This window comes from Gymnoscopelus microlampas (assembly GCF_963454915.1).
Source record: "Gymnoscopelus microlampas genome assembly, chromosome: 2".
Classification (NCBI taxonomy): domain Eukaryota; kingdom Metazoa; phylum Chordata; class Actinopteri; order Myctophiformes; family Myctophidae; genus Gymnoscopelus; species Gymnoscopelus microlampas.
In genome coordinates this window covers 35,593,280-35,616,008 of record NC_139939.1, presented here as the reverse complement: position 1 = coordinate 35,616,008, position 22,729 = coordinate 35,593,280, and the positions used below count along the sequence as shown (strand labels likewise).

The 22,729-nt window shown below is 39.8% G+C and overlaps 2 protein-coding genes across 2 annotated transcripts; one reads left to right on the top strand and one right to left on the bottom strand.

The window, feature by feature from the left end:
• The first annotated feature begins 1,376 nt into the window (after nucleotides 1-1,376).
• On the top strand, nucleotides 1,377-7,450 carry tk1 (thymidine kinase 1, soluble). Its single transcript, XM_084083073.1, has 7 exons — nucleotides 1,377-1,567; nucleotides 1,736-1,767; nucleotides 2,239-2,352; nucleotides 2,453-2,546; nucleotides 2,698-2,787; nucleotides 4,645-4,764; nucleotides 6,068-7,450. The coding sequence occupies exons 1-7, from the start codon at nucleotides 1,499-1,501 to the stop codon at nucleotides 6,251-6,253; spliced, it is 705 nt and encodes a 234-aa protein (XP_083939199.1). The 5' UTR covers nucleotides 1,377-1,498; the 3' UTR covers nucleotides 6,254-7,450.
• Nucleotides 7,451-8,235: 785 nt separating this feature from the next.
• Nucleotides 8,236-22,366, bottom strand: syngr2b (synaptogyrin 2b). Its single transcript, XM_084068807.1, has 4 exons — nucleotides 22,088-22,366; nucleotides 14,038-14,275; nucleotides 11,704-11,840; nucleotides 8,236-11,272 (listed from the first exon to the last, which is right to left on the bottom strand). Exons 1-4 carry the CDS (start codon nucleotides 22,196-22,198, stop codon nucleotides 11,000-11,002), a joined length of 759 nt encoding a protein of 252 aa, XP_083924933.1. The 5' UTR covers nucleotides 22,199-22,366; the 3' UTR covers nucleotides 8,236-10,999.
• Nucleotides 22,367-22,729: the final 363 nt, after the last annotated feature.

The following is a 22,729-nucleotide window of genomic DNA, read 5'->3' as shown; positions in this document are numbered from 1 at the left end:
ATAAATTGAATATATTTTGTGTGTAATCGTCCCTTGGCTTGAGGAAGTAATATCATATTCTGCTGTACTAGCACGTGACCATTTACTATGTTGTTTGTTGACTAAAGTTCATGCCTATCCCAATTATTCTGATCGTGCATTTGAAAGTCGCTCTATTAACTGTGAAGATTTCTTCCAATATAAGGACACATTTGTACTTACATCTTTCTCCATCTCTCTCAAATCTGTAATGTTTTCCCCCACTACCTTTAGCTGGATGAGTCCGTCGTGCAGCAGAGACAGAATGTCCACGTTACCTAGCCTGATTATCAGTCTGATTGGGTGCGTTGGCTGCACTGTAGTCGATTACTTGGGGTATTCCTTCTAACGTGAAAAGCCATAGGCTCACATTATGACACCAGACCAAGAGTAGCCCCTCTCAGAGAGTGGGCGGGGTCTATGGTCTGGAACCAGGGTACATGTCACCCGTGACCCTGAGGCTGAACTTTAGATCATTGGCCTATGTGAATCAGTAGCCAAGGTCAGCACATTCCATCTGCTGCTATGCCCCCCACCCCCGACCCCCTCCCTTTCCAAATGTCTAGGTCTGGTCAGAGAAGACAACATACGTTTATGTTGCAGCTGCGAACAAAACCATGATCTGCCTTACAATTTTTGACTTAAATTAATCTACTGCAAAAGATCAAAGTTGCTGCTGTACTGCATGAGTAGTCTAGTGAAAGTGAAGGGGGGACATAAAACAATGTTTATGTCAAATCGATTGATTGATTGATTGAATACTTTATTTAGAAGTTTGCAGACAAAATGCACATGAAAGTACAGTTCAGATAACAAGGTCAACTAAATAGGATTTAAAAAAAGCCCAAGAAAGCCACTGGCTTGTTTCAATTGGGGTCCTCTTGTACTCAATTCATAGTGACATTAAATGACAGACAGATATACACTACTATGCAGAACATCATATATATAAACAGTTTAGAAATGAAAAATAAGAAAAATAAGAGTTATGTACAGTAAAAAAGTTCGAGGGGGGTCACATTGTGTTGATACGTTTATCATAGTATAATTTACTTGCATTGGTCAAAGTTTAAATCCTAGCCAGTAGCCACTACATTTCAATGTGATTATCATACAGGGGCCTTGTATGCTGGTTAATGTTAATGTTACCTAAATCAGCCTCTATGCTCTGAGTATTTTACCTTAGTTTGAGCTAGCATTTAACTAAACAAACAGCTGCTGTGGACGTCTGTCTGTCTCGCGCCTAGCTCGAGTACGTTCTGATTGGTTGTTGATCAGAGTACCACCTCATTGGTTCCGATTGTCACGTGGCTCTGTGACCATTGGACAAGGCTATTTCCTGTATAAAGGTCCAGTTGTGAGCCTCGGCGCGGATTTTCAGTTGTGTTCATTGTTGCCATAAGTTAGTTGTGTTGTTAACTTGTTATTATTCGGTTGTTTTGTTTTTTAGTTCGAGTTTTAGTAAACATTTCTATCTAATATGGACTGTTTTTCGGGCGTCCCAAGAATTCTACCGAATTCCCCACGGAAAGCCAGAGGACAAATTCAGGTTCGTAACTTACAGTTTATATGGACAATGATTCATTGTCTCACGGCAAACATGCTTGTTAATAGCCATGTTATGTGGTGAATAATAACATTGACAAAACAAAACACAAACCTGCGATTTTCTTGACCATATATTGACCGTTTCCTATATGGATTGCCTATTTTGCAGGTTATCTTTGGACCGATGTTTTCTGGCAAAAGGTGTGTTATTTGTATTCGCTTCTTTATCTCTGTGCATTGTGTGTAACATATCATTATCAGTGTAAGCTGCATAGCTGTCTTGTTCTTAACTGTTTGTAATGTTTATATCAGACAAAGTGCGGGTCTTTAGTTTACAGTAGCCTATAGTCCTACTCCTATCCCGCCAAATATGATTGTACAGTGAAGCAGCCTGCAACCTACTCTTAAAGCTTAGCTCTGGTCCATGGACCAGAGCAACGTTCAGTTACAGAGTTAGATATTAACCCAAATTCCTCAAACGCGTGAACAATTTTACCAGAAAAAGTGTGTTTTTACTATAAATTTAGCTTGCTAAAACTGGCCCAGAAAACGAGGCTTGCTTCCTCCCAGAGTGCACAAGTTCAGTCTTATCATCACAATCTGGCTGGAGTTCATATCACAAACTCGTATCATTTAGCTTGATGGTGATGTTTCTTTATTTTCATTTTACAGCACTGAACTGATGAGGAGAGTGCGTCGTTTCCAGGTTGCTCAGTACAACTGCCTGGTGGTCAAGTATGCCAAAGACACACGCTATTCTGAGAAAGGCATGGCCACACATGACAGGTGTGTGTGTGTGTGTGTGTGTGTGTGTGTGTGTGTGTGTGTGTGTGTGTGTGTGTGTGTGTGAATGCAAATTGTATTAAAATTATCTCTTTTGGTTCAGAAACACAATGGAAGCAGTACCTGCTAACTGCCTGGGAGATTTGCGCTCTCTGGCGTTGAAAGCCTGCGTCATTGGAATTGATGAAGGCCAGTTTGTGAGTATAACTTTAGTCATTGGTTAATCCATAGAAATAAATGTACAGCCCTACTAAACCATAAAATAAACATTTATTCTAAAGCACTGAACTGTATCCATCTAATGTTATAATATGTATATATGACGCTGTTCCATTTCTGTAAGTACAGTTCCCTGACACAGTGGAGTTCTGTGAAGAGATGGCTAACATGGGGAAGACCATCATTGTTGCTGCCTTGGATGCAACCTTCCAGAGAAAGGTAGGTGTGTGTTTTGGCAATGAGAGGCAAAAATGTGATAGGCTACTTATCTATTCACTATTCAGATTCACAAACAGCCACTGTTTGAGCAGACAAAGTGCCACTGTGGGTGTAGCTAAAAACAAGACGGCGTAGGGGAAGTAAACACTGTTCGGAGAAGGATAGGTGACTGTGGGGACAGTGCGTAATGCCACTAAACAAAACCCATAGTTAGATGTAAAACAGCCAGTTCATTGTCTATTATTTTAGGACCTATTGTGTGCAGTTCCAGTAATGGAGAGTTGCGCTCTTGTGTAGTGATCTCTGCTCACTCCACTATACAGGAAATGAAAGTCTTTACAGACCATGGCCTGTCAGAGGTGACAGGTTTAATGTTGTGTCCTGTAGGTAGGTCCATGTACGGTACTGCTGTTAATAGACCTACTTAGTCAATGAACAACTTTTTATTTTGACTCGTAGTAGTCCAATAAAGGAAAAACACACACAACAGTGAGTGAACTCAAACAAAAGAGAAACATTCATAAAAGGCAGCTGTACCAATGTCTCAACAGGGGCGGCTGGTATCGCACAACACTAACTCAGATTTGTTAGCAGCATGAATATGGCATTCTGGGAATCATTCAGATACATTTGTACATCAGGTTACTCATTAGAGCCTGAACATTGTTGACTCCTACTCACTCCTGCATTACAGAACAAGTCGCTTGCACTACACCACCTGCTGTATGTTTCTTAAGTAATATCCACATTATTGGCAACCTGAAGCTTATGGATGCTTGCCTTTTTTAAATTTGGCCCACAAAGGGACATTATAAAGAAGAGTGCAGATTCAATGCTTTGCTCTAAAGAGTCTCATCTCAACATGGTCTGAACACATGTAGAATGTTGTTGCCAAGATGTCAGAGCATATAATATACAGTGGTGCCTTTTCACGTAAGTGCACTACATATTTTGTTTTATTACAAACGCATAGCAGTCGCCCTGAAAGATAAAGTCTGGAAAGTTTAGGGCCTTCCCCTTTTGTTCTACATGTCATGATAACACTCTTCTAGTTCTTAGCATTATATAGCACATCCTGTTGGACACCATAATCAGAATATATATTGAAAATGGTGTTAACTAATACAACCAGTTTGAAGCCTCTTAGTTGTTCAAATCATTCATGTACAATACATGTTAGAAGAGGGGTGGTTAAGTAGCCCTAATCATTACCAGTGCCAAAGGAGGGGGATTGATTGATTGAATACTTTATTTGCAAAAAGTACAGAGGTACAGTTATACAATAATGCTAGTCTCGTGTAGCCAGACAACTATTCCACAATCTCCTCTGCTATATAGAGTCTGGAACTACACCTCCCGAAATCCGAGAGAGGAAGCTGGCACTTCCGTTCACGAAAGTATATTCTAAAATATCTTTACATTTTATTTTTTAATTTCCATTTCTGCTTAGCATCAAGTTATGTATGCTTAGATGATTTTGATATATATTAGGATACATTTGCACGTCTGTAAAGACGAAACGGACGTGGGGAGGAGGCTTCACATCCGCTTTATATTTTATTCATGATCAGAGCTTCTGAGTCCCAGACTGTATGACCGGAAACATTTGAAAATTGTGGGAGGCAGCACTACAATACGAGACTACAATAATGCTAAGATGACACAAAAAGCCCTGAGGGCTTGTTTCAATTGCCCCATTTGACCTCCATACTCAGGTTGGCATACCAGTATGCCAGGATTCTTATCATGCTGTCAGGCACGCACCTTTGAAAAAAAAAAATCTGAAACGAAATGTAATAATGGCACCTAGCTTGCATGTAGCCTAAGTCTAACCTTTTTCTTTTTGTCCCTCCTCAGCCGTTTGGCAATATCCTGAGTCTGGTTCCTCTGGCTGAGAGCGTGGTGAAGCTTAATGCTGTCTGTATGCAGTGTTTCAAAGAGGCTTCCTACACAAAGAGACTGGGAGCTGAGAAGGAGGTGAGTGGAGTGAAGGTTGAGAAGGAGTGGGGTGGATGAGATAATGGAGGAGGCAGGGAGAGTATGATGATAAACAGGTACTCTTCTGTAGTAAAATGGTAATGGTAATTTAGTGTGTGCGTGTGTGTTGTTAAAATCAGGTAAACTTGGTGCAGGTTTCATTTAATATGTTGGACAAACTCTATGGACTGGATATAATGAGTATTATGAGTCTTCATCTTATGTGAAAAAACATATCCTGTTTTGCAGTCAAGGCAAATAACATGTTTAATTCTAATTCTACTGGAAAATATTTTGTGTATAACAAAAGTGGTGACTAGTGTAGATTGTTTCTGTACGGTTGAACTTAAAGTAGGGGTTTAGGGACCCACAAGGTCTGTACAGCCTGTGCTAAGGAGTTTTCTGAGATGTATGGATCAAAACGATGTTACAAAATCATACCGCTTCTTAGACCATTGACTGTATGAAAAAAAAGTCTTGAACAGACCCCCACTTGACTACACATTGTAAAGGTGACTCAAACACTGAGATGTGATTACACTTGTAATCAAGTATTCAAAGTACTGTAACTAGTTTCAATAAGTAAGTAGCCATTGCTAATCTTCAGCTTGCCACTTTTGTCAAGTGAAAGCAGGCGCAAGGCCTTCCTCAGAGATAATGGTGTCCTTGCAACTCCTATATTTTAGCTTTTCTTCTAAACTATCCAAAACGGGACTGAAATTAACATTTACTCTCTTAATTGATTGATTTGTTGATTATTTATTCAACTAATCTGTACATTTGGTTTTTGTTGCGTACTTTATTGCATATCCATCCATTGCAAGAGCAGGAAATGAAACAAACATCCTGTGCTGTGGCTAACGCCGAGGAGATACCAGTGGTAGAGGAGACTCGCTGTTTAGATGGGCAATAAAAAAAATGAAATGAGCCAATATGCCATGGCCCATGTAATGGTAGATTTTCTACCATTTCAAGTGTATCCTAACTTAGACATTGACTGAGGCAACAATTTGTGTAATTGTCATCAACTGATCTGTTGGCAGTATGTTATCAAGAAAGAGTCAACGTTTTTTAACAATAAGATTATGTTTGAGCGCTTAATCTCCTCAACAGAACCGTATAAGTAACTTCTATAGTGAGATTAAACAAAATAATGTTAAAAACTACAAATAGTTTGTTCCAAATGTGAGTTGGTGACTTGACACTGGAGCAAGCTACCCAGAGTCTGACCAATTCTCCAATCCAAATAGATGTATGTGCATGTAAGACACAAAGTCAACCGTTTTGTTACTGTTGTTCATAGGTAGAGGTGATCGGTGGAGCAGATATGTATCAGGCAGTATGTCGGAAGTGTTACGGAGGGCTGATGATGTGCAGCAAAGAGAACTGTTCCCCCATGAAGGAGGAGACTCCACCACAAGCGCTCACAACCACAAAACAGCTAGACTCTGGTGTTCCCAGGAGGCTCTTCTCCACCCTACAGCTCTGAACGTGACCAATACAGTCAAAGATAGGATTGGGATAATTGAAGACAGTTGCAAGAGCAATATCTATTTGTGTGTATATACAGTAGATATTTGTGTAATGCATTGTTGTTACTCTTGTGTAGTTTTATCAATGGAATGTTACACTTTTTTTTTAGTTTTATAATGGAAATGTAACATACACCAGCAGTTTTAGTTAATAATTGTAGAATATCGGCAATGTTGATTTTCAAGTATGAAGCTAAACACAAGCTGAGTTATGGAGAATTTTAACTCTAGAAAATGACTGTCGGTAGAAGCCATTGTGGTATAGAAACATTCTAATTCTATACCTTAAATGCGACAGTTTACATTTAGTGTAAATTTTATATTGCTGCTTTCTTTTCCTTTGTGTGGTTATTGAGATGTATGTTGTTTGTCACCATTTAGGCATTTGACTTGACAGGTTATGTGACTGCAGTTGGAATTGGCAGCCACTAGACCTCTAAGCTATAGGTTATACAGTACATGTAATCCTGGTTTTGTGAAACCTGGGGCTTTGTTATTTACCTATGCTTTTGAAAATGTAATGACAATCTATACGGTGAAACTTGTACTGTAAGTACTGTACCACTACTCAATTGCAACCATGGAGACAAATACAGGAAGTGATATCCATCAGATTTAATATTTGTTTTATCGCCTATTTGTTTTGTTCTTAAAATGTGTGATTCTTTAAATGTTTTGTCTACTTTGTGGGAGGAAAGTTATGAAATGTAAATAAAGAGGAATGGTATGAGTTAAGCATCGGCAAAACCTTGGTTTTAAAGGAGTCGTACAACCAAATAACTAATGAATATCAAGCCACATGCAGTGTGTGCAATGTATTCTGCTGAAATGTTTCTAGAATATCCAGGATATGCAGCAGCTAACCCTGGTGCCGTGGTGTGTACAAACATTCATCCAAAGTAGCAATATAAGAATATCCTGTTTATAATGTATGCTTCATTCATCTTTGTACGCAACCTCAGTGTTTGCGTCATGTACTGTAATTCAATGCAGCCGGCAGCCACATTGGACGAAGATGGCCTGTTTAATTACAGACCGGTTCTACAGCTAATTGCAATGCTAAAGCCTGGTTTGTTCTTGCATGACTGTTTACTTATTTTGGCGAGCGACATTTCAATGTGATGAAGCATAAACATTTGCAACTTTTATATTTATTCTTTATGTTTAAGCAAAAGGGAGTTTGGCAGTAGATATGTTATTGTGTTCCAAGTTGGGACATCACAATCAAGAGTGCTATGTTTGAATTTTGCCCCTGGCCTCTCCTTTTCTATGACTTACTCGTCTCTAGTGTGTGCATAAAGGGTATTTGTAGTGATCCCTATGAGGAAAATACTCTGCATTTGACCCATCATATTAGAAATTGTGTGCTGGTCCAAGTGAGTGCAAACAGAGCAATGTGGGGCTCAGGGACTTGCTCACAGACCTCAACACGAAGCCTTGAGGAGGCAGGGAACGAACCGGAGGCCTTCCGATTCCAAGACGGCCATTCTACCTCCTGAGCAACAGCTGCTCCAAACTTATGAACTCACTTCTCAATAAGACTATTCTGTGTATGATTTTATTCCATGACTCAAGGACAGGGTTGTTAAAATGGGTGTTATTGTGCTATTCACAGTCAATGACATGGAATGGCAACTCACAAAATGGCATATAACATCAAAAGCACTGTAATGGTACTGTATGCACTTGATGAAACAGATTTTTGTGCATGTAGACATCAGTTACGGAACACAATAAGTGCAATTCTACTCAGTACTCATTTTGAGTCAAACAAATCTATGCAGATATCACCCGATTTAAAGAACATTCACTGTACAAATCTGATTCATATCTCAAATCTGCAACGAGAGCCTGAATTAAATAAATGCAATTCAAATTAAAAATTCATAAATACAAAACAGGCAAAATGAACATTAAACAAAAATCCACAAGACTCAAATTCACTGATTTACTACTCATTCGTTTAACATCAATCACAATCAGCAAATCTCATTTTCACCACATGCTCCATTTACAGTAGTAAGCGAAAATAACTACAGGGTTCACTTAGTAGGCTTGTATAAGTAGACAGTGAAAAAATAATAATTACATTTTAGGTATTTAGCCAATCCGCTTCACCAGAGCAACTTGGGTAAGGGCTGTGCTTTACTGATGGACAAGTGGGTAGTTGACAATGCATACTTAAAGGGAATTAAGCCTGTGGCCTAACAGTAATGGGACAACCTCAAACAATAGCACCACCCAAATCCTTAATGAAACACTTAAAAGTTTTACTTTGTTGAAACAAATTGATGATATTGAGGGCATGTTAGAAGACATCATTTGGCTGAATGAAATAATAATGGCATAATATGCACATGTATTTTGTCCTACAAAGTCAAAAAGCGTTTATTACTTTGACCATTGAACCGTGACAAACATCATGACTAGGGTATCGATCCCATGTCACCAAACACCATACCTTTAAATGCGTCAAAATGACATGGTATCTGCACCAATATTATGGGCAAAACAAGAAATCTTTGTTAACTTCATTCCTTACACAATTAGTGCACTTTGCCCTTGTACAGTGAATACAACCTACACAGAGGACAGGTTTTAATCCTGATAATACTAAATGGCTAATGTGTTTAAGCCATCTGCCATTGGCATACACATACATTCTGTCTAAATTACATTTCCATCAAAGGCATTTAGCTGACATCCTTGTCCAATGTATAATGGTCAGACTACTGCATACACCTGTGATCCTAGAATGATCAGTTTTGAAATTATTATTTGGGCCAGATTTGGAATTGAACAAAAAGGGTTGGAGAAGTACTGGACTAAACAAATCTATATCTGGACCAAATTAACAAGATGAACAGTCGGCAGAAATTGTGTGGCCCTGGGACTGAGGGCATCGGATTTACATCAGCCATATATTTATCTGATATTCTCATTCAGAGTGGCTCACGAGTGAGCAGACATGGTGGTTAGTACTTGTCTACTCACCTCAGTCTTGCTCATATTCAAGTTCAAGTCAATTGCAGGGGACTGAACTTGTGACCTTACATGTACAGGACAATCTATCCGTTATCCATGAAGTTACCGTTTAGTATGAGGGGCACACCTGGTGGCCCACAGGATGAAGTCATTGAATTACTAACTACACTTATCTAAATGGCAATAAATACCTCCAGTATTCTGTCAGGACTTTGTAGGTTCAAACATTCCTACACTTATCTTCAGCTCCCTCCCCACTGGAGATCACAATAGCTGGGCTAAAAGCTTTATCAAAGGAGAGTAGGTGGACTTTGCTATGTTTTCATGTTATTGAGAAAAACATACCCAATAATAAAACCTGCTATGAGGGTGAACATGGGCATACTTTCTGTGTATTGTCTTCCCTCTTAGGGAGACCTTATGGTTATCAGGTCATCTGAGAAATTAAGCAAAGAATAGAAATGAAAACAGCAGTCGTCATTTCTACAGATAACATGTAAGGCCACAAACACTTCCTCAAACTGAGAGAGTGTCTATGTGTAGGAGGGAATTAGGCTGGTTTCATAGTTGGCTGTTCCCAGTAGTCTCACAGTCAAGTGTCTCAAGGTATTGCTGCATTAAATAAAATCATATTCATTCTAAGCATTGTGTTCATAAGTTCTCTTAAACACAAAAATCAACATAAAACAAATAACACAAAAACTAAATAAAAAACACAGGCACATAGAACCATTAAAAAATGGTAGCTTTGCATAGTGAACATCTATGTACAGATACACATTCTTCTTCTGCATCAAAGGCACCAGAGTTCAATGTCCAGAACAGAGAAGAAGGAAGAAAGGAACACAAATTAAGTGCTGGCCACTTCCACAAGAGCACTTATTGGCTGATACTTTCCGTGATCTCACATTGCAGGACCGCACAGACATTCCGTTTATCTCTTCCCAATTAGTATGTTTGAGGTAAAAATTTAAATTTGACACACACACTAATTTCAGATTTACAAATCTTTGTATTGAAGATCTGACCACAGATCAGAAATTATATACGTGACCCCCTTGGCAACACTGCGTTAAACTGTTAATCCTTAACTGTTTAACAATTTATAAACAATTCAATGTACCGGTTTTCCAAGTCTCACTGCTCATACTCAGATCTCACAACTGAATCAAGGCTGCACCACTTTGGCTATTGATTATCATTGATAATCACTTGATTATGAGTTATCTATACTGTATATTACAATAATAGTGATAAATAATAATACAATAAATAATTGCAGTTACTAATGAACATTTTCACCATTATGGCTTAATTAATAAACTGTATTAATTTAGTCAAATACCACAATAAGTCTTAGTCATGATTTATCATGATTAGACTTTTGATGATTAGTCTTTAAGACTAATGAGGGAAATTATTTTGTAGGACATTTTTGTATTTTATATAAAATGCAATTGTCATCCTCAGTGGTCATTCCAAATTAAATTAAATTAAATATATTGCAAATATGCCCAATGTTATGAATTATCTATTGTGGAAACTTAGAATCATGATATACAACTAAACTCCACTAATTGTGTGGTCCTGACCTGGATGAGCGTACACAATGACCTCCATGTCCACCTTAATGATTGTGTGCCAAGCAGCTGCAGTGACTATCAACAGGTGACTTGGAACACCTAATCAGTGACCCACCCACTCCCATCCCTCTGGACTCAATAGTTGGGGGGCTGGTAGCCTCCATCTCCCAGGGGTTGAGGGTTTGAGGAGAAGGGAGGTTGCTGGTAGACATCGGGCCCACCGCTGGAGGGGTAGGCTGAGTAAGTGGTGGGAGTGTAGGGGGTCGGAGGGGTGTAGGAGGTGGGGGCATAGGTTGCGGGGTACGGGGTATGGAGGTGATCTGGTTGTGGGGGCTCGGCGTAGGTTGGCACAGCAACCTCATCCACACCTCGGCGATACCGACCCAAAGCGAAGTAGGTCAGGATTCCCTGCATACAGACAGAGTAAGAAGAGGCAAATCAGCAAAAACTCAAAGATTTCGAAGGTTTTCCGCTTTTTAAATTTAGATTTACTGAACAATTCAGTGGTGAAATGAAACAGGTACATATGTATCTATGTTTATCTAGGAAGTACACTAACTGGCTGCTTTATGTCTTGTTGCACTGAAAACTTCCCATTCATTACAGATAATGTTTGAAATGGCATTAATCGTCAGCCGGTGCCCTTGTAGCACAAGACCTACTTGCAAGGTCAAAAGGTCAGTTCAGCCGCACTTTCTGTAACTTGTAGTAAAAAAGATGAAATGCCTAAAACAATTAAAGTAAAAAATAATCCTCAGATTTATTCAACAAGAACACATCGAAGGAAAAGGGGAGCTGTTGAATGGGTCAGTATAGGGTGCAGTAGCTGTCCTCCTCACCCAGGTGGCGATAGAGAAGAATGAGAACGCCACAGTGGCCCGTGCAGCATCCTCTGGGATTCCACTGACCTCATGAGTTCGCCCCCACATGGTGGCCAACAGACAGAAACAGACAAACCATAGGAAGGTCCACACCCCTAGAACACACACAGGTTTCATTCATAGATCAAATTACAGCCAACTGATAGAAAAACAGGTTCAAAGCCATACTGCCACTGTGCCACAATAAAGACACGTACAGACACATGCACGTAGTATCAAAGGACATAATACAGGACATCTGTCTGTCCCACCCTTCCGTACGATACCCTGGCCAACGCTTGAAGTGATAGTGCTAACATAGCCATCTGATGAATAGTACCACATGCAATTATTGCAAAGCAGTTAAAATGCTGCTCTGTTCCACTAAAGAATGACTGACTGTCAGCTGTCTCACTGAATGCTAAAATTCAACACGACTATGATGACGATGTTGCCCCCCACGCTCCATCCCTCACGCCAACTGCTGTCTGAATAATGTGGAATATGAATTATACATGTTATTGTATAGCAGTCAAATGTCACATGATCTGTCCGCGTTCAACTGCGCTGGGAGCCTCTCTGTATGTAGGTCCCTTTCAGTGTAAAAAAAAGACTAGGTCAAATTGACTTGACTTGCGTAGGAATAGTTATAATTATTGTCAGATATTGATATAAATGAAGTGTTAAAACGGGAATTCCACTATAAAAGGAATATTATTTTGATGGGGCATACTGTAAGTATCTGATTAAGCCTCCCTAAGTGGATGGGTAAAGTGATCTCTGCACAGAAATAGCAGAAATGTTAGGAACAGGACATGTATACATCATAATGACGCATACTTTTAACCACATTCAATTTTGAAGAACTATTTTACCATCTGGACACCTACAAAGTAAAAAAGCGAAAAAAAATAGCGTAGGACTATGTCTGGACTGACAATACAGTGAGCTCACTGTGAGCTCATTTCACTCTGAAGGTAAGAAACTCTTCTATAAATACAAGACAGACCTGCAGGAGAATTATTCATTATACTTTATTGTTATTATGGTTGCTTATATCTAACCGTTATATTTTACCATGACTTATTGTACTTATATAATACGTTATATTTGGTAGCTTGTAAGAGCCTAGATGTCTCCACTAGGCCTGATAGCTATTGTTTTGGTACAGCCCATCTTGTTATCGTTTAGCTTGTCCTTGTAGGACCACCAACCTGAGTGTTATTGTACTTCTCACCATGATATCATGTACATTAAAGCATAATCATCACCACCTAGAATATTGTCTCGACTCCAATTGCCTCATCAATTACTGATTGATCCAGAATTCCATGACAGACCCAGTTTAGGCATTTAGCAGATGCTCTTAATCCAGAGCGAGGACACAAGATAATACATCAATAATACATGAAATGCATAGAAATAGTAAATAATAAAGTAATACATAAGTAAACCAATAATCTAATAATAACTAATACATACGTAAACCAAGAACCTATCCTCAGCCTGTACATTGAAACTATACAAACTATAGGATGCCAGGTCAACAATGACCTGGCATTTGTGTAACTGCCATAATGGGTTGTAATTTGTTATATTTTTCATTTATCTATTGTAATATCATTTATTTGCCCTGAACTTGGGTTTACCATGTATTTGTAGCACCGGAACGTCTAATTGTCTTGATCAAGCCGGAACGCTTTATAAGGTGTAGTTTCATGCAGATCCACAAGCGTGTTACACTGATACACTTCCGCTCACTAAGGAGCGTATTGTTTGAGCGTGTGCGGGACGGAATAAGGTACTTGTCTTTGCTTTATAAATGTGTACATTTACGTTCCTATCATGTCTTCTTTATGTTGATAAGATGTATTTTTGTTCCAGTTGTGCGTTGCTGTTGTTGACCATGGATTCTCACTCATTCCCTTTGGTTTATGTGCAGTCAGCGAGGTGTGTTTGTGTTTCAGTCATGTGTTTGTTACATTCATGTTGTTTATACTTTAATGTTCCATTATTTATGTGCGTGTATTGTTTATGCTTTGTTTTGTACAGTTTTACGTTGTTGGATTGTTTTCCAGTAAGAGTGCAATAAATCTACCAGTATGAAGAACAACCTGAGTCGTTTATGGGACCAAAGGCAGTGATAATTTGTCTTCATAACATGCTATCCAAGTTACACTTTAGCCTTTTAACCCCATTTATGTCTTGCCACTTGGATTAACACAGACAGTTTTAATACTCTATTCTACAGCAGACATACGTGAAAGACCTATCACTATCATTCTGTATGTTGAAATACCCATTTGAGCTCACCTGAGAAGCCCAAGTCAGCCATGACAGCATACTTCCTCTCCTGTGCGCTACTCATCAGTGGGAGGTAAGCATCCAGCAGCAGGAACCCCACACAGGCCATAAAAGCAATGACTCCAATGCCCACAGCATAGTGGCACGCAGAGTCATTCTGGTTAAAGATACACTTGGCATGGGCACTGGAGGGTGGGTTCACATAGCCCTCTGTGGTTATGGAGGCAAACACAACGATGGAAAAGATCTAAAAGGAGAAAGAAGAGAGGGCAAGATGCAAGGCCTGACATTGTTAATCATCTTTATGTATTGCTTCTGTGAGTAGTGATTCCATTCACTCATTGCATGGCAAAACACATCTTGAAATCACACTTTTAGCACATAAACAAACGACTAGCCTAATAACAAAAATACGTTCTTATTAGATAGACTGCTAGATACAGTCTTTAGAATAAGGTTGGGCAATTATGGACAAAAATTAAATATCCCAATATTTTGGACCAAATTCCTTGATATCGATATTCTAATGACAGTATTGTGGCGATTTTATTGATTATTATTTCCAAAACATTTCATAAATATTGAAAATTGCATATCTACAAGCTAACAAAATGTTGCAATGCATGTGAGCTTGTAGATCGGCATTTTTTTTTTTTAAGTATAAAATAAGGCTTATGTACAGTTTATTTTTAAATGTATACATTTCAACTATCCTCAATATCTCAAACAGCTTCTAAGACCATCCCCTAACAACTACCAGTTGAGGCACTCCACGCAGCCTTACTTTTCTGTACCTTCAGTCTCCACATCATTAGGTAAGAGAGCCTTCATGTTTAAAGCCCCCTCTGATTGGAACAATCTACCGGTAAATATTCGAACCATAACATCTTTCAATATGTTCAAAAGTGCACTGGCTTCTTATAACACAATCTCTTGTACATGTCCGTGACCATTACATCACTACACTTTACTTCTGTAAACAATCGCTGACGTTGAAAATGACAATGATATCTGACTCTGAACAAATGATCCATCTTTTTGTGCTTGCTTAGAGTAGAATACCCTGATTGTGTTGTCCTACGTGTTGTTTCTTGTCCGGTTGATGTTTTGTTTACAGTTTTTTGTTATTTGTTTTATTATATGTTACTGTATACTGTACTGCTGTCTCCAGGACCCCCTCGAAAACGAGATCCTGAATCTCAAGGGGTTACTCCTAATAAAGAATTTCAATATATATATGTGATTAAAACCAGGAAAAGACAACACTTATGCCATATTGCGATATCCCAAATTCCAGCAATAACTTATATCTCATATGTCTCATATCACGATGTTGATGTAATATCAATATATTGCCCAGCCCTAATTTAAAGGGTAAGTTGTCAAAACAAGTCATTTCAAATACGTAGCCAACTGGGTAATACTCTTTTTTTTTCAGTCTGGTATTGAGGTGAGAAGAGCTACTGTTGGTGTGAGCCTGTGGTGTGTCTGTCTGCGCTGCTTCCCTACTTAACCATGTGACCTAGTTCTCAGTGCAGCTGCCTGCCATGTGACAAGAGAAAGACGCCACCAGCTCTCCCAACTACATTCATTATGACACTACTGGTTAGTGAGAGAGGAGAAAGAGAGGGAGGGTATGCAGGGAGTGGAGGGGAAAGAGGGATTAGCGGCGGGAGAGAAATAAAGCAGTAGAAAGAAGAGAGTGGAATTGCCTGGGAGAGAGGAGGGATGTGGGGCGAGAGAGGGCAGAGGGACAGATACGTAGGCCTTTTAATTCCACCTATATGAAGAGAGAGGAGAGGGAGAATTCTCTGAGAGCTGAGAAAGGGAGAGAAACCATGTCATAGACAATCATGAATATCGCCTTGATAGAGAGAGGGAGCGAGAGAGAGAGACCATTGTGGGGTCAGAATAGGGGGGGATTTCTAGTTTTTCTGTTGACAGATGGAAAGTAGAGAGGGGGCAGGGAAAGAAAACAATTCATTGAAATACAGAGAGAGTGAGTGTGGAAAAGTGCAAACCGATAAGTGAAATTCCTGGCTGCCAGGAACAATAATTGTCCTATGCAAGTCGTGTGGATTTGACTGCTGCTGCCACACTAATGGCTCTAGATAAATAGATGCACGAGGGATCATGGCCCATTTATTGTTACGCTTCAGTTATTTTGCTGCTGCTCTTATCAGGAGCCACTTGCAGTGAGTCAGCAGGTAGGGATTTTCATTACAGGACAGTTACTCTGACAACCAATTACCAAATTACGCTTTCCAATGCAGTGACAGCTGTTATTCATTTTTTTCTGGGTAAGGTATACTGTATTGTGCAAAGTGGTTGACACTGTGTCGTAAACAGTTCCGTGGATGAAACTCTCTCCTAGATTGAAATACACCAACTTCTGTAATTTGAATGGGCAAAGTGTGTCTGCCAGCAGTGCCAGGGGCCACACAGCACATCGTCTTTTTATGGTCCTTGATATAATGTATAGGGTGCTGAAATGACAATTAAATACAATCTAATCTCATCTAATAATATTAGGCCAACGGTTGGCTACAGTACTTACTGAGTGATTCTTTAAGGAAACTAAGCAAATTTTCATCCTAAATCCCATTGTTCTGATGAAAGTGCGGGAAAACATACCACATGTCTTCTGTGGATTTCTCCTCAAAATGTTATCACAAAACGAGGTCATCAAAAACATGCAGTTTCACGTTATCCAGCGTACATAATGCATGTCATCTGCAAAGTTTTCCTTTAAACACAAATTAGTTCGCATAAATGCATTAAGGGAAGGCTACTGTATATTTGAATAGCCTATTTGATTCCAGAAACTAAAATGTATAGCTGAACAATTGCCTTCTGCTATTGTGCTGGGATTCCAATTTGAAATCAAAAAGGCTTATAGAAAACACACATCATTTGTGTACGAGTCAAAATAAAATATTTCATATGGAATAATAACACCCACCACACAAAAGACTGAAACAATAAGTATCAACAATATTGATACCTTGATATTAGTCAAGCTTCACACAGTGCCTCCCATTCAAAGCTATGAACAAGGCCCTCTTTTGATTGCCACCAGTTGACCATAACTCAAGTTCGCAGCATGCTACGGAGTACAAATTTTGGACATGGACTAAAACCACCAATAGGGACAAACTGTAATTACTTAAGCCCCGCCCCCTCTGTCTGCCCATTGGCTGGGCTTTAAACAGCCATTATTCCAGTTTGCAGCATGCTACCAAGTACAAATTTGGTAAGTGGACTCAGACCACCAATAGGGACGAACTGAAATGAGTGAAGCCCCGCCCCAAAGGCACCGCTTCCTTCACACAGGGTGTGATTTTTTTTTACAGATGTGGTGTTGACAAAAACTAGCAGAAAAGCACAAGTCAATTTAGTAGTTCATAGAATCTTGTCAGAGCAGAATAAGCCAAGCATATTGATGCAAACTTCATTTTTAAACAGATTCAAAACTAATGCAGCAATCAACTCGTTCAATGTGTTAAGTGTGATCTGTGCTACGATCCAGAAGTTCAACTAGTTCTAATCGTTCTGATGTCTACCACATTTTATCTAACAAGCGCTTCGCCGCTTACTGTCATCCATTAAGCTGCAAGTCTTCTCTCTGCTGTATAGTCTACTCTACTGCAAAGTGGGGTCCAGGGACTCTCAGGGTTCCTTGAGGGGGTTCTAAATTGACCCATACAAGTCTGTAACTCTGACAGTATACAAATGGAACCGCAAGGTCGCGGAGGAACCACTGGTCTACTGTATGAAGGCACGTTCTGAAATGTCTATCATGCACTTTGTCAGTAGTCCTACATGAAGTGTTGATTGTTTAAGGTTGGGCTAGCTCTGGTCCATAGCGTTAGAAGGAGTTCTCCTTAACGCTATGGTACTTTCGATTCTTTCGCCTCGCACCGCGGTAGCGCAGCCTCTCGGCTATAGTAAAAATACAAAATAACACTTTTGCTACTCACCAAAACAAAGACGGTTTTATTGAGTTGAAAGCCTACTCTACAAAGTGGGAACACTCTGAGCCCCCCACCTCACGTCTAAAATACACTTTTTGGCTAGAAAAGAAAATACTTCACCGGAGGGAAGCATCATTAAACTGGATGAGATCCTACTTGGAGGGCAGAGAGCAAGTGGTTGACATCAACGGAACCATGTCCTCTTCCCTCCCGGTGAGCTGTGGGGTTCCTCAGGGCAGCATTCTTGGGCCGTTACTGTTCCTTTTATACATTAACGACATGAATGCTGCCTGTAACTGCAAATTGTTCCTGTTCGCTGATGACTCGGCACTCCTGATCTCGGGAGAGGACAAGTTGCAAGTTGAGGAGGCGCTCAGCTCTGAACTCTCAAAAATCCGTACTTGGCTTACCGATAACAAACTGTCACTACACCTTGGGAAAACTGAATCCATTCTCTTTGGGACCAAACATTCCCTCAGACAGATGGAGGTAAATGATTTCAAGGTCAAAGTCGATGACACAATTATCGCTAGCAAAGAAGAGATTACCTATTTGGGTTGTATTCTCGACAAATACCTGTCGGGTGAAAGCATGGGGACAAAGGTGGTCAAAATAGTAAACCAGAGAACCAAATTTATGGGCAGAGTTTCCTCTTTTGTCAACCCACAGGCCCTCAGGACCCTCTCAGGGGCCCTGATTCAACCACATTTTGACTATGCTAGCACCTCCTGGTACTCCAACACCTCAGTGTCACTGAAGACTAAGCTTCAAACCTCCCAAAACAAACTGATTCGGCTACTCCTCGGATTGGGGCCCATGACCCACCTTTCTCCCGCCCATTTTGCCAGCCTAGGCTGGCTCAGGGTGGAAGACAGGGTTAAACAACTAAAAATGGGACTGGCCTTCAAAATTGTAAACGAAAATTTGCCCGATATGCCCCCTATTCCCGCATATCTGAGTAAATACCTCCAAAAGGTTAGTGACACCCACAGTCACAATACCAGAGGGAGCGTTAACAACAATTTGGTACCACCCACCCATAAAACAAACATGGGCAAATTCTCCTTCTACAGCACTGCCACCCAGGATTGGAATGGGCTAACCCCATCCCTCAAAAAATGCAGTTCGCTGGGCTCATTTAAAAGAGCCTTAAAAAATCACCTTTCAGGAGGCCAAAAGAGGAGGTAGTACCATTTTCCCATTAGATAGCCGACCCCCCCCCCCTGTTCTTGTACATATCTCCCCCCCCCCTTTTTTATTTTTTTATTTTCTTTTGTTGTACATAGTATTATATGTATGTATATATGTATGTATATATATATATATATATATATATATATATATATATATATATATATATATATATGTGTATAGATATATATATGGATATATAGATATATATATATTCTTGCTGTTTTTTTATTTTCTTTGTGTAATGATATTCGAACTGTGATGCCACTATATATGTCTATGAAATGAATACCAAGGCCCTCATTGGAAACAAGTCCGCAAGGACTTTTATGAACGGACCTGTTAGACAAAGTATTTTAAATGTAAATGTGTTGTTTTACATTTTTTTTGCCTAATAAAATATTCAATCAATCAATCTGGTCAAGAGGAAAATTCCATTGACCAGATCTGTAGAGGGCACTGTGGAGTAACCAAAAACATTTTTTCCTTCCGGTGAAATATTTTCTTTTCTGGCCAAAAAGTGTATTTTAGACGTGAGGTGGGGGGCTCAGAGTGTTTCCACTTAGTAGAGTAGGCTTTCAACTCCATAAAACAGTCTTTGTTTTGGTGAGTAGCAAAAGTGTATTTTGTATTTTTCACTGCAGACGAGAGGCTGTGCTACCGTGGTGCGAGGGGAAAGGCTCGAAAGTACCATAGCGTTAACTAGGAGAACTCATTCTAACGCTATGGACCAGAGCTAAGGTTGGGCTACCCCTGCATCACAGGTCTAAGAAAATCCCTCCCCTGCATGTATTTATACTTGGCAATAGTGTATTTTGATATGGTCTTCTGATGTAAAGCACATTGGAATCTCTGCTTATAAGTGTTACTTATATTATAAATATTGTTATTATTCACAGTGTTGGTTTAATATTTTCTTCAACCCAGCAACATTTGTGTTAAATGAACTGTGAAAGTGTAAAAATTCACCTGTACTTTCAGAGTTAAATATTTCTTATGTGGTTGAAGCTCAGTTTGGAAATCCCAGAGCACTCCATTCTAACCACAGATACAAATATGTCCTACTACATGACCTACCTAGCAACAACTGACAACAACTAAACACCCAAGACTTTCACTGTAACATGTCTCAACCTACAGCACACACACACGTGTGTGTGTGTGTGTGTGTGTGTGTGTGTGTGTGTGTGTGTGTGTGTGTGTGTGTGTGTGTGTGTGTGCACATACATATATACACATGTGTGTATATATACACATACATATTACACTGTATATATTTATACACACATACATACATACATACACACACACACACACACACACACACACACACACACACACACACACACACACACACACACACACACACACACACACATCAATTTGTACACTAATAGGTTGTAATTCTTATAGTATGAATACAAACGTGTATGTCTATCTACACACACAACTATATATTGCAATAATGGTTCTCCATTTGTATTTTGTAGACTAAGACTACTTGGTTGTAATTCTTGCCTCAACTCTTAAGCAGTATTATTTGTTAATGGACACACAACTCCAAGCCTTTCCCACGTAGATAAACGACAGTAGCCTAGCCTACAAAGTTTTGCGTTTTAAAGGTCAAATGCTAACACTGGAAGTTAAGTCAGACTGTATGTAAGCTAATTTGCGTCTGAGGTTATTTCTTTCCGGTTTCAGACTAGAGTCTGTAGTTTTGTATGGCGGTGTGTTGTTGTGCCGTGCTGTGCTGTCACTGTGCAGCCTGGTCCTGGTGTCACACACCAGCTGCACGCAACACGACACCGTGGGGGGTGAAGTGAAACAGCAGCCCGTTACTCAATAAAAACATTACAACAACAGCACTAGTTGGTAAATAGCAGCGTGTACTGAATAAAACATTACAGAATAGCACTAATTGGTTAGCAGCCTCTTAGTGAATAAAAACATTAGCCTGTACAACAGGACAATGGTTAATAACACCCTGCAAACTAAATAAAAACGTGACAGAACAGGAATAGTTGGTAAAATAACAGCCGGTGGTAACTCAATAAAAACATGACGGATTCCGGGAGTCCGCGTTTCAACAAGTCTGTGCGCGCACCACCTGTTGATTTAAGACCGACTCTAGCCCTGAAACATGACTGTCATATATTACTGTCATATATTATATTACAGTCATCATGGATGAACTTCAACCTGGTATTTGCACTATTCTCCTTTTTTGGCCCGTACATCTACATAAACGTTCAGATTTCAAATATAAAGTGCTTACCCAATGGCCACGGATGTTACAATTATGTACGGGCCCTAAGAAGTACCCGTATCTTCCATATTGTTGAATAAAAAGCATTTTAATCCGATCGGTGGCCATTTTCTCCGTATTTTTGCCATTATCATTTCAACTACGCAACCCCATCGGTTGGGAGGTGTATTGCACTCTGATACCCAAATAACTATGAGAAAATGGCCACCGATCGGATTAAATAGCTTTTTATTGAACAAAACGGAAGATGCGGGTACTTCTATGGGGCCGAACAGAATTGTAACATCTGTGAACATGGGGTAAGCACTTTATATTAGAAATCTGACCGTTTGAGTAGATGTACGGGCTGTAAATGGAGGAAGTGCAAACACCAGGTTGAAGTTCATCCATGTCTCAGGGCTAATTCAAGACCAACTGCAGTTGCGCGTCCGTTCCCAAAAATATTTCTAAATGTGTGTGTAGCCCATGCTGTGACTTTATCTTTTATATCGACCTTTGTTAATATGAATAAAACAAACGCGGATCCAGTGCGTCGCGTATTTGTCCCTTCAAACTTTGACCAGTGTGGATATATTGTGTAATTCATTGACTACGCTCTGCGCTCCTTCATGACTCGTCAAACTCTTACCCAGCTCAGCAGCCGAACGATGGTCTGCGGTTGTCGGATAAACTTGTGCGGGTCAAAGCCTCCTCCTGCGAGCGACGCACCGTAAGCACTTGCACCGCCCGTCTCCTCCATGTCTCTCCGGGAATAAGAGTATTTATTCACTATATTCACCCGGCCGCTCCTCTGCGTTACAAGCTACAACACCGTGATATTCACTGACAGTCACTGCCACTGGTTTGATGACTTGCTTTTCCCAGCGAGCCTCCGCGACTGAGTGCGAAGGCGAGGAGGTGGCAGGAGGTGCACCCGTGAAAAAAACGCCTATGTAAAACAGCCGTGTTGCCAGATTTTATGAGAGAAATAATCAACCAGGTCTAAAAACAAGCCCAAAAGAAGCAACTATAAGCCACATACACTTTAAACCTGTATGCATTGGCTGATTCGGCTCTTTGAAAATAGCCAATCTACAAGCTCACATTATCTGCTATTATATATCTATCTACTACTATATGTCTGCTTTTTTACACAAATGCTCCCTGGCACAAAACATTTTCATGAAAATATTTGAGAACTACTGGTTTAAATAATAATTAAAACATTTGGAAGTAAGTCTAAATAAGCGAGTACACTTTAGAAACAAGGCCAAAAAAATACGCAAACCGC